General features: G+C 35.8%; 2 protein-coding genes across 5 annotated transcripts; one reads left to right on the top strand and one right to left on the bottom strand.

Annotated features, from left to right (window-relative positions):
* The first annotated feature begins 1,100 nt into the window (after positions 1-1,100).
* CLF (SET domain-containing protein) lies at positions 1,101-7,909 on the top strand. 4 transcript variants are annotated; one of them, XM_086646502.1, is made up of 18 exons: positions 1,213-1,329; positions 1,422-1,521; positions 2,291-2,398; positions 2,472-2,791; positions 3,294-3,455; positions 3,968-4,052; positions 4,248-4,397; positions 4,494-4,541; positions 4,627-4,698; positions 4,841-5,556; positions 5,737-5,887; positions 5,966-6,186; positions 6,371-6,502; positions 6,705-6,795; positions 6,972-7,019; positions 7,087-7,215; positions 7,315-7,392; positions 7,488-7,909. In XM_086646502.1, the coding sequence occupies exons 2-18, from the start codon at positions 1,510-1,512 to the stop codon at positions 7,683-7,685; spliced, it is 2,721 nt and encodes a 906-aa protein (XP_086502628.1). In that variant the 5' UTR covers positions 1,213-1,329; positions 1,422-1,509; the 3' UTR covers positions 7,686-7,909. The 4 variants fall into 4 exon arrangements, with proteins under 4 accessions (XP_086502627.1, XP_086502629.1, XP_086502628.1 ...); XM_086646504.1 differs by having other exon boundaries at positions 1,257-1,329; positions 5,737-5,866; XM_086646501.1 differs by having other exon boundaries at positions 1,101-1,521.
* Positions 7,797-10,921, bottom strand: LOC147533235 (wax ester synthase/diacylglycerol acyltransferase 11-like). The gene is made up of 6 exons (XM_086646505.1): positions 10,031-10,921; positions 9,472-9,544; positions 9,315-9,382; positions 8,693-8,908; positions 8,464-8,601; positions 7,797-8,124 (listed from the first exon to the last, which is right to left on the bottom strand). Exons 1-6 carry the CDS (start codon positions 10,793-10,795, stop codon positions 7,972-7,974), a joined length of 1,413 nt encoding a protein of 470 aa, XP_086502631.1. The 5' UTR covers positions 10,796-10,921; the 3' UTR covers positions 7,797-7,971.
* Positions 10,922-12,031: the final 1,110 nt, after the last annotated feature.

Here is a 12,031-nt window from a genome sequence, read left to right as displayed (position 1 = left end):
CTCCCCTGTGTAACTTTTTTTTTTCTTTCTCGATAAAGTTCTTAAATATAAACAACACAATGTTCACAGTCGTCATAAAAAGAATTATGCTTTTAATTGGAGTAATTCAGTTTTCTTACATGTGATCCATACAATTCTTCCTCTCCTACCATGTGAATGTTCACATACTTCTTTGAGACTTTGATCATCATGAATTCAAGGTTTGACATATAAATGCTCAACTACTCTTAACAAAATTACATGAGTTAATATTTGATAACAATAATTCTAAGGCGACATAAGTATAATAAATTCTTTATGTATGTGTTGGCTCACGTATTACATAACCCTATTTGATTGCAAAGCGAAATCCACTTCATTTGGATTTATGATATAATCTACGTTTTTCCTGAAAAGACATACAATCTAACTGGGCAACAATTGACCTCTTTTCAATTTCATACCGTGCAATAGGTATTTCAGAATATGAAGATCACCTATTCTAGATTTTAATCTTCTTCTTACAGAAATTAATTAATAATTTAACCAAAAAAAGAGGAATTAAGAAAGAAATAATTAATTTCTCAAGAAGAAAATAAATTTAATTAATAATTTAACAAAAAAGAGTAAGAAATTAATAATTAAATTTTATGACCCACAAAGTAAAAAGGGAAAAATTAATAATTTCACAAAAATAATGTGAAAGTGATAACCCAAATTTTGTCTAGGAAAATAAATTCATTAATAATTTAACAAAAAAAGAAAATTTTCTCACAAAGTAAAAGGGTAATAAATTAATAATCTTACAAAATAATGTGAAAATGATTTCTCAGAATAAATGTAATTAATTAACAATTTAACAGAAAAAAAAGAAGAAATTAATTAATGGAATTTTGTTTCTCAAAAGAAAAAAAGAAATTAATTTATAATTGAACAAAAAAAGAAGATAATTAATGAAAATTTTGTTTCTCAAAAAGAAAAAAAAGAAATTAATGAATAATTTCACAACAAAGAAGAAATTAATCATTAAAAATTTGTTTGTCAAAAAGATTATTTTTTCACCGATTAGTAGCCAATCACCTTGCGAGTGTATTTGTTGTCTTGCGCGCGTGAAAGTCATTAGATTTCAAAAGAGCATCGCTTTTTGTCTTTCCCCCCAAATTTCTTCACTCCCACGTCACCACACTCGCGCGTGAGTTCTACTTTTGGTTTTATCCAACAACAACACGTCACCGGTTTCAGTTTTTCTTTTTATACTTTTTTTTCCTCTTAAAATCGGGGATCGGCTTTTTAATTCCCTCATTTCCTTCCATTCTCCCCTGCCATTTTACATTTTTAGGGTTTTTGAAGGTTCTGTTCGACCTTTAGAACCCTAATTTTTCCCCCTTTTCTTCACCAATTTCGTAAATTCTTCCTACATTACTTACATGTTTGAGTTGCAGATATCAAAAAACCTAAAATTGCGTTGAGATTTCAACGAAGCTCGGCACTTCTGCTTCAGTCAGTAAATCAGAATCTTCAAAGTCTATAATGGATCCTCAGGTATATAGCTAAATAAACTGGTACTTTAGTAAGGTCACTCTTTTATGTACTTTTCGATTCTCTTTTTCAAAATGAACCAATTTGGTGTGATGATCAAGTAACTAATAATTGAACATTGATGTATAATGCAATTGAAACATCAGATGGTGATATTCTGGATCAAAATGTCATTAAATGCTTTATCTTTTTTGGTTTCCTGATCAATTTAATGCATAAGAGTGAAGATTGAAGGGATTCAAGAATCCTGATTGCTATGTTTTGGGTCATTTTAAAAGCTCCAAGATTTTTTATTATCTTCCCGTGTTATAGTCCGATTAAGAATGAAAAAAACATCTTAAGGAGGGAGGTTTTACCTTATCTTTTGCGCTTCTGTAGTTTGTTTTGTTTTCTTGGACGATAGAGCTAAACAGATGACTGCGGTTGTTAAAAACCCTAAAAAAGAAGAATTGGGTCGGACATTTACAACCCTTGGAATGTAGAGTAACTACTATGTTTGTAAGACCACTAGAGAATTTATGAGGCAACGAAGATAATCTGAGTGAGAATAACCATAAAATGCGACCTCTTGGAAGCCTCACTAAAGTAAAAATACTAATTGATCATTTGAAATAGTCCATATCTTATGTTTGAAGAAAACTGGTCATTCAATTTGAGCAAAAAAGGACTGAATGTTAGAATTATAGATATTAGATGATATCGTTGTCTGAAGTTTCCATCCTTATAAAGAGGTCGTATGTAAAAGAGGTTGGTTGCTTGGTGGTTTTCGCAGGTAAATGGAGTGCAAGGGCCAGTTAAAAGCGATGCTGACAAGAGTGTTTTATTGGTTATTGATTCTCTGAAGAAAAAAGTTGCTGAAGATCGATGTGCTTTTGTAAAGGTAATAGCCGTCTTTTACTAGTTTGAGTTCGGTTTAAACCTCACACTTACATATTGATATTTCTAATTTTCAGGAAAAGATAGAACAAAGTAGACAAAAAATGATTGGTATAACAAATAATATATTTAGTTTTTCAAATATGAGAAGACACAGTACAAAACATGAAGCTGATAACAATGTAAATCTACTATCAAAGAGGATGCAAGATGCACTTTGTATGCTAAATGGTTCGGATATAAGTTATGGGAAAAAGGACTTGGATGACCAACAAGACAGCCACGCACCGGTGGTTCTTCTAGGGAGCAATTTTGGTGCAACAAATGCCATTCGACCTATCAAACTCCCTGAAGTGGCAAAATTACCTCCATATACTACCTGGATTTTTTTGGATAGGTAAATAGACAACCTTATGTTTCAAATTTTCGTTTCAGATGTTACTTATTTTCATGTTCTCCGGTTCTCCCAAACTTTATACTTCGGCATTAGTTTCTTTCTCTTATGCATGCAATGCTTCCAGCTATAAATGGTTATTTGATTTGATTCGATTTGATTTGATTTGATTTTAACATTTTCATCATTATAATGTCTTTTTCCTAAACAAGGTAGCCTAGCTTAGGGCTTCTTAATGTGCTTGTCAAAACGGCACAACTTTGTTACGAGATTTCTTTTGCATAATTTCAAATTTACTCTATTCAGTTTATGAAACTACTTTAAATATCAAATGATTCCAAATATTCAATTTTAAACTTTAGATGAGCTTTGACAAACTTCTTACAGGTTTAATGTCTTTTCTTGCAGTTTTCTGAGAGTCTTTGTAGTTTTTATTCCGTTTTGTTTATGTGTTGAAGTTCCATTACTTTTTTCAACCTTTTTACTCGTGACTGTGATGATGCAGAAATCAAAGAATGACAGATGATCAGTCTGTTGTTGGCCGAAGGAGGATTTATTATGATCAAAATGGTGGAGAAGCCCTAATTTGCAGCGACAGTGAAGAAGAAATAGTTGAGGATGAAGAAGAGAAGAAGGAATTTAGAAATGCTGAAGATTTTATTATCCGGTAGGTTCTGTTTATGATGTCCAACACACTCTTAAAGTTGTCTAAACTATAAAAAATAGGTCTTTACCTCTGGAGCTTCAGACTTTTTTTATCATGCCACACACTTAAGGTTACCATTATGTTCTTTTACACAATTTTATTCCACAATAATCTCAAGCTTGCGTTGTTGTTTTTCCGTACGTTTTCTAAGTATTTAACTGGCATTTTTTATCCTTTTTGGGCATTGTACTTCTTGTACTTAATGTCATACATATTAGAATGCGCAATCTTTTCACTTCTGCAACTATGCACTAAAACAAAATCTTGTTATTTTATTAATTTGATGTATCATTCCAATGCAAAAGTGTGGCTCCCATCTGCGTGATTCTTTCGTTTAATCATGTAGGTATCTATTTGTAAACATGGATAGGAATCCTGCTGCTAATACCCTATTAGTTGGATATGTTTTGTTGTTTGTACATCCTTCCTTGCATAGAAAAGATATTTATTGTGCTATTTCTGAAAAATGTCAGCATGACAATCGAAGAAGCAGGTTTGTCTGATGCGGTGCTGGATTCACTTGGTGAATGTTTTTCTCGGAAACCCTGTGAAATAAAGGTACGTGCTCTTTATGACAAATAATATATAATGCCGTTTTGCCTTAGAATTGCCTATTTTTTCGTTTTTTGTACCCTTTTCTACTTCTTTCATCTTACCTACTAAGAGCTCGGAGTAAATTTTTAGTCTAGCCGTGCTCATTCACTTTGTGTTGGCTTCTTAGATCTTTGAACCCATGTCAAACATGTTATGCAGGCAAGATATGAAAGTCTCAAGGGAGAGATCCCACAATGTTCCAAGATGGAAGATACTAAAGATGAACCTAAACTGGAAGAATTATTCGCTGATAAAAATCTGGAGGCAGCTCAAGATTCCTTAGACAACCTATTCTGTCGACGGTGCCTGGTAGCTTAATTTCTCTTGTTCTTTCCTATTTTATGCACTTCCTGCCCTCTGTAATGCTTTCTTCTTAGCAAGTTAATGGATTTGTTTTCTTGGCAGGTGTTTGACTGTAGATTACATGGGTGTTCTCAGGATCTTGTTTTTCCTGTAAGTTGGTTTTAGGAGTCACGATGTCTTAATGTTTCTAAGGATTTCTATTTAATTTCGAAATTTCCTTCCAATTAAATATCAGGCTGAGAAACAACGTCCATGGAGCCCTCCAGATGCGGAAAAAGTACCCTGTGATAGGCAGTGCTATCTACTGGTATGCATTTCAAATGTTTTTTTTGGTTTCTGAATCTACTGCTACTACATCTTTGAGGTTTATGTATTTCTTTACAAATTAAGCTTGGTAGTTGTCGAACTCCGCAATTTTTATTTAAATATCTAATTGTTTATCCTGTCAGACCTTGAAGTCAGAGAGCATTGCTACTGGTAGTTGTTCCATGATGCCGGATGAAGAAAATCCAATGCCTTCATTTCGAACTGGGGGTCAGAAATCACATAGAAGGAGAACCGTCGGGTCATCTTGTGGAAAGCGCACCAAGTCTAACAAGAGTGAAAGTGCTTCTTCTAATGCAAGAAATATATCAGAAAGCAGCGAGTCAGAAATAAGACCCCAACAGGACAAAGTTTCCACCCAAAAGTCCTCCCGGACCTCCCCTGTCAAGGCTAAGCTCGCCAGTAAGGGTATAATTCGGAATAGGCTGTTGCTGAGTACCCAGCAAGCTTCTGACCGAGCTTTGCGCTGCATGCAGAAGAGGCAGAAAAAACTGGTTACTTCTGACTCTGACTCTGTCGTCAGTGGGGCTATTTGGACAAGAGAGATGAAGCTTAGGTCTAACTCGCAAAAGGAAAATGGAGATGCGAGCTCTTCATCACAAATGAAAGTAAAATCTCCAAGGTTGAGGATGTCGAGGAAGGAATCTTCAGTTAAGAACAACAACAAATTGGTGCCAGTTGAAGGTGATGATGAATCATCGGATGAGGTGGATAATGATGACAATTTGGGGAAAGACGAGTTTGTCGGCGAAAACATATATAGAAATGAAGGTGATAAATCTTGGAAACCTATTGAGAAAAGTCTTTTCCTAAAAGGTTTAGAGATCTTCGGGAAAAATAGGTAAGACCAGTTCAGCAATTTTGCAGGTTTAGTTTCTGCTTTTATGGCAGATTTCAAATTTCCTACACTTAATTGTTTGGAGTAGCAAAATGGAATCATATTTATTTTTACCCGTAATTTTTCTCGACGGTTCAACTGTGCTTATGCATCTAACTGGGATTCGTTTATTTGTCTTGGTAGCTGTCTAATTGCAAGGAACCTTTTATGCGATATGAAGACTTGTACTGATATATTCCAATACATGAACTTCACCGAAAATAAGCAATCTTATGGAGCGGATGATGGTGCTGATTCTGAAGGCCAGTCCAAGGTTGACTACAATGATGCTCTGGTTAGTTCTTGATGATACATGGCCTAATTGGACCATCTTTGCCTGGAAAGTAAATTATATCTCTTTAATGCATTTCAGGGTGGTAAACTACGAACAAGATCAAGGTTCATTCGTAGGAGGGGAAAAGTTCGTCGCTTGAAGTATACTTGGAAGTCTGCGGGATACAATTCTATTAGGAAGCGGATTACCGATAAGAAAGATCAACCATACAGGCAGTATAATCCTTGTGGCTGCCAATCTGCTTGTGGAAAGCAATGCCCATGCCATTTAAATGGCACCTGCTGTGAAAAATATTGCGGGTGAGCCTTTGTATTTCACTATTTCCTATAGAAATTGGAATCAAGTTCAAATATCTATTAAAGAAATGAAAATGGATTATTGCACTTGCTTCGGTCAGGGTTTAGAAGCATGATTAAGAGTAACAGCTTTTTCGACTTCAAGTGATGTGTTATGTCCCAACTAAATCTATTAATTGCCTCTCAGGTGTCCCAAGAGTTGCAAGAATCGATTTAGAGGCTGTCATTGTGCTAAAAGTCAATGTCGGAGTCGACAATGCCCTTGCTTTGCTGCAGGTAGAGAATGTGACTCCGACGTTTGTAGGAATTGCTGGGTGGGGTATGTTTTCTTCCGACACATTGATGTAGTATTATAACCATTAACAATTGTTCGACCCTACACTTCATTCTTCCATTTTTACATCATTACGTCTTTTCTAAAGCTAGGATATAATGTATATAAATATCTAGGTTATGTTTCATTCAATTTACATCTCTTCTTTTCTCCCACATTTCATGACTATTTTGAATTATTATCACAGTTGTGGTGATGGTGCTTTTGGAGGCCCTTCCCAAAGTGGTGATAACTATGAATGCAGGAATATGAAGCTCCTTCTGAAACAACAGCAGAGGGTAATAACACTATCAAATTTTATTTACAAAAGGGGCTCTGATCTTTTCTGACCATATCTACTTGATCATTTGGTGTTACTATTTTCCCTCGTTACAAAAACTTCGTCAAGGTTCTCTGTTGATTTTATTGTTAGATGTTAAATCAATTTGATTTCTGATCGATTCCTTTTTTACAGGTGTTACTTGGAAGATCTGATGTTTCCGGTTGGGGAGCTTTTCTAAAGGTAATTTTCTGCGAGTTTCTTGTCCATGGCTTCTCAAATCGCCAAATAATTTATAACCATTCTACAGAATAGCGTCAGCAAACATGAATACTTAGGTGAATATACGGGTGAACTGATCTCACACCGAGAGGCTGACAAACGTGGAAAGATTTATGACCGTGAAAATTCATCGTTTCTCTTCAATCTGAATGATAAGGTATGTTTCACTAAAACCAGAACATTGAACTGGAAATCTCCATTTATTGATGTTCTTGTTAATGCTTCTTTCTTTGTATTGACATTCTAATAAATGCAGTTTGTGCTCGATGCTTATCGAAGGGGCGACAAATTGAAGTTTGCTAACCATTCCCCAAATCCAAATTGCTACGCTAAGGTCTTCTCATACTTTATCTCTCTTAAAAGTTCTTGGGCATTTATATCACACTCATTTATGTTCTGCCCATATTGATGATTCTTTTTCCTCATCAGGTCATCATGGTAGGTGGTGATCACAGAGTAGGCATATTTGCTAACGAGCGGATAAATGCTGGAGAGGAACTCTTTTATGATTACCGATATGAACCTGACAGAGCTCCTGCATGGGCAAAGAAGTCTGATGCTCCAGGTTTAAAGAAAGACGAAGTTGGCCCATCGAATGGTCGTGCAAAGAAGTGCCCAAAAGGTTAGAGAGAAAGACAGCGACGGAGAGAGTTTTATTTGATAGCGCGAACCTTCCTTTTGTTGTTATTTTTGTTGTTTTAAGATGTTCTTTTGAAACATATCATTTTTTGACATTGAAAGAAATCATATTGCAATAACTTTACCTAAAGAATTGACTAGAGAGAGAAAGAACTATCAATGTTGTCTTCTCCAAATAGGAATCAAGAACATGTTCATTTAATCAAACAAAACCTGTTTCTCAAGCTTACACTGATTTTCAACATTTATCAAAAGAATACAGGCATTTCAGCTTCTAGTTCTTCTTAGCAGAAGCAGCATGTTTCATTTTAACCAATGCATCTTCAAAACAGTTTGCGAGAAATTGAGGATCGGGTATTATGTCTTTAGCCACAAGAATTTGCATCTCTGCTTTTCCTGCGTAGCTCACCATATGCATTGTGAGTGCCTGTTCCAGGAATCTAACCCATTATAAAGTTTTCGAAAAGAAATTTATCGAACAATTCGATATCAAAAACATATCTAACACGTCCTAGTATTGGTCATATTGCTCCATATTTGGGCAGAACTGAGGCCACTGAAGCGCAACCCCGTAACGTACAAAGACCACTTGGTCTTGCCAACATGAGTAGTCAAGACGCCACACCCACCCAAAATGCCTTGTTTAAGACCATGATCTACTTGAAACTCGGTTACGGAAGTCTTTTTAAACAATGTGGGATTAAGTACAAGGCACATGAACCTTCAGTTAACATTAGAAGTACAGTCCAATGAAAAGAGATCTTACGTGAGGTAAGCTAGATGAGTTCACTCTAAATGAAGTAATTGGATTTGCTGCAAACATAATCTCTTCCTGTGGCCCAACGACGTTCGATATTGTAAAAGTTGTATTGCAAAAAATCCTGCTATTAAGAAACACAGAGACCTACACGAAACCCCCCAGAGATTATCAACACAAAAAGATCAATATCCATATGTGAGGTTCAAGAATGAGGGTAGTTTGATTTGTCTCTTACCTTAGGACCTAAAATTGACATAATTAAACTTCCAACTCTGTAAGAAAAATGAGCTTCACAAGAGAGCTTCTTTCTACCAAGAATGGCTTTAGCTCTCTTCACATATTCAAGAGGATTGTCAAACTCTTTATGATGATAAATTGGGAGTAAAATGAATCCAAATTTGTTACCCCACCACCTTGACACTGACTTATTTTTCACCAAATTAGACATATCCTATTTAAAACGAACAGAAAAATGATTTAATGAGTTCCATATCAAAGTGCAATATTTTGAACACTAGTTAACAAGATTTTCACATATTAGATTTGGGTATATCTCTTCACCAAACCGTGGCCGGCCAAAGGACTGAAACTGCTAACCCGTTATTCCTCCGCACTTTTGGGCGCACGACACGGAATGACCTGCTAAGGTGTCAAATGATGTTTGGCCTGTTTGCCACGATACAAATCATTTGGCGTGCCTGCCACGATGCGACTAGAGAGGCTTTAGATATTATATTCTTGATTATGAGGCTTCAATTATTAGACAATTCTCAAACTAAGGATATAGAGTAAAAAACCAATGGTAGATCAACTCGAGCTCAAACTATGATTCTCATAAAGCAAAAAAGAAGTAGAACCTGCAATCCAGGCTGCTTTCTTGTGTTAACCATTGCTAGTCCTGTGATTCGAACGCCTTCTTGTTGTTCTAGCAAATATAGTTGAAAACTTGATTAGAATTAAGATAATTAGATAGGATTATTACCTGAAAATTAGATTATAATCCTGTAAAAGTACTTGAGTTCGAATGATGATCCAAGTATTTTGATAGTCCAAATGAAATCATTCCAAAGAGGACATCGTTGATCGTCTGTCATGTCATGTAAACATTCATACGTTAACGGACGTGACACATTATACTTGGGAAGTTTGATACACGAAGGTGGCTGGCCGAACACCAAAACGGTCAAAAAAAAAGGAACAATCTAGCCGAACACCAAGGTGGCTGGCCAGATACGGCCCTCTTGATTGGTTTGGCGACATAAAACCAACCATCTACCGTCCACCTCAGAGTTCGGGTGCAGTGTTATTAGAGAACGTCTACAGACGCCCCTCTTTTTTATTCAGGTCCGCTTTTCCTCTTTGCGCCTAACCGATTAGGCAAGTCCGAGGGCATAATCGGTGTTGGGTCTGAACAACACGAACTGAGACCAGTTCAAAGCCCACTAAAAGTGGCAATAGTGAAGGCAGACTTGAGTGAAAAATGAGGGGCGCCTTTAGAGGCACCTGTTTTATTATACTCAAAAAGTCAAACTTAATACTACAAAAAGATAGAGAGAAAAAGTAGATCATTTACCACACCAGCTATAGCTTTCTTAACAGACTTCATATCATCTAATCTAAACCTGGCAGTAGCTAATCTTCTTGGCCAAAGCTCAACCCCTGAACCACCACTTACAACCGTTTTTCTATCTTTGACCCACAAAACTCTCACCAATAAATCAATAACGAAAATCAAAGTAAACCACCCAACCATTAACAACTTCCTCATTTGCCCCCAAATTCCACCATTAGTACTATCCTGAGTTTTGTTTTTCATTGAAGAAGGAATTGTGGGTAACTGATCAGGATTATCAGTTTTCCGACAATCAGCAAGAATTAAAGACATCAATGAAATCCCATCACCTAAAGCATGATGAATTCTCAAAATCACAAATTTCTGGTTTTTCAATACATGAATTTCCCAAAGTGGTTTATCTGTATTGAGAGGTGATGAAACTGATAAATCTGCTAAGTATCTGTTTACAACTTTATCATCATCTTCTGAATCATCAGAACTTGAATCATTACCATTAATGGGTTCTATTTCTTGAATGAAGATGTGTTTATCTAAATCTACTTGTTGGATTAATTTCCAGTGTTCTTTTCCTCTGTGGGTTTTTACTAGTAAGCTTCTAAATCTTGGGTGTTGAATCATGATTGATTTCTTGATTTCAGCTTTAATGGAGTCTATATTGATTGGGTTTTTGGCACCGATGGCGCAGTTTATGACTTGGTCTGTCTCATCTTGGAGGAAGAATCGTCCAGCTGGAGTGACTGGCTCTTGTTCTTCTTCCTCCATTATCAGAGAAAGAGAGAGAGAGAGGGAGAGAGAGAGAGAGAGAGAGAGAGAGAGAGAGAGAGAGAGAGAGAGAGAGAGAAATGGTACTGATGCTAGTTTTTTTTGTTGAGGAGTACTGATGCTAGTTAGGATGGTTAAAGTTGGAAATCACTCTTTTTTTTATTGTGGAATAAAGAGTACTTTTTTTTGACACCGGTTGGTCTAAAGGTGCCTTGCGGCCGTGCCTAGCACAATTGTTGTAGCTGTTCTTCTGTAATAATTTAATTTTTTTGAGAAATTAACTACGATCTACGTTAGTCGTTAGAAGGCACTAGTGCATCATTAAAATGCGATAAGCACAATAATTGTCTAAGTTAAACTAATAATTAAGGTTGTTCTTCCGTCATCAAACTTGTATAGTATTATACAAATTTTAGAAGGAAATTTTCTACATATTTAATTTTTGTTTCTTCCTATTATTCTTTGGTTGTCATGTTGATAAAGACAACTAGAGAAGACTTCTAATATTCCTTCTAAAAATTTTTCCCTACTTCCTCTATTCCACATTTCTGGTTCTCTTCCCTTTCTATCTCTCTCTAACTACTTGGCATCTCTAACTACTTGGCCACCTTCATCAAAAAAAAAAAAACTACTTGGCCAAAGAAAGACCGAAAGACCCCCTTCACAGGAATGCCGACTGATTTTTGGGAGACCCCAAAACCAGTGTCTAATTGGTTTGGAAAGACTTTTCCCCTAAAATCAGTCGATGTGGGGAAAGTCCCCTTCGCTAGAACAACGAAAGAGAAAGAGAGGAAAGGAGAAACATGATGGTGATGGTCATAAAATGAAGAGATGAGAAAGAAAATGAAGTTTTGGAGCTCCAAAAAATGTACTAAAATCCACCATTTTCCTTTATAATATTGTACTCCACATTATGAGATTGTTTCCAAAAGCGTCACATTTTTTAACCAATTACTAAAATCCACCATTTTCCTTTATAATACTGTACTCCAGATTATGAGATTGTTTCCAAAAGCGTCACATTTTTTAACCTCTATCTATATAACAAATGACATAGGTTTTAGTGTCATGTCATAACTTTTGTTTATAAATCTCGGTCGTCCAATTTTCTTTTGTAAATCATGACCCTTCTTTTTAAATAGCCTTTGAAAAGATTGATATTTAACAGTCAAAATAACTACTCACTCTCTCTAAACTCTCCAACTATTTTTCTTTCTGTCCTCTTTTCTCCCTTCA

Source organism: Eschscholzia californica, unplaced genomic scaffold (genome assembly GCF_041429995.1).
Source record: "Eschscholzia californica isolate CP2 unplaced genomic scaffold, dmEscCali1.0.p SCAF_6, whole genome shotgun sequence".
NCBI lineage: Eukaryota > Viridiplantae > Streptophyta > Magnoliopsida > Ranunculales > Papaveraceae > Eschscholzia > Eschscholzia californica.
The sequence above is the reverse complement of the archived record's forward strand: the minus strand, read 5'-3'. Positions and strand labels throughout refer to the sequence as shown.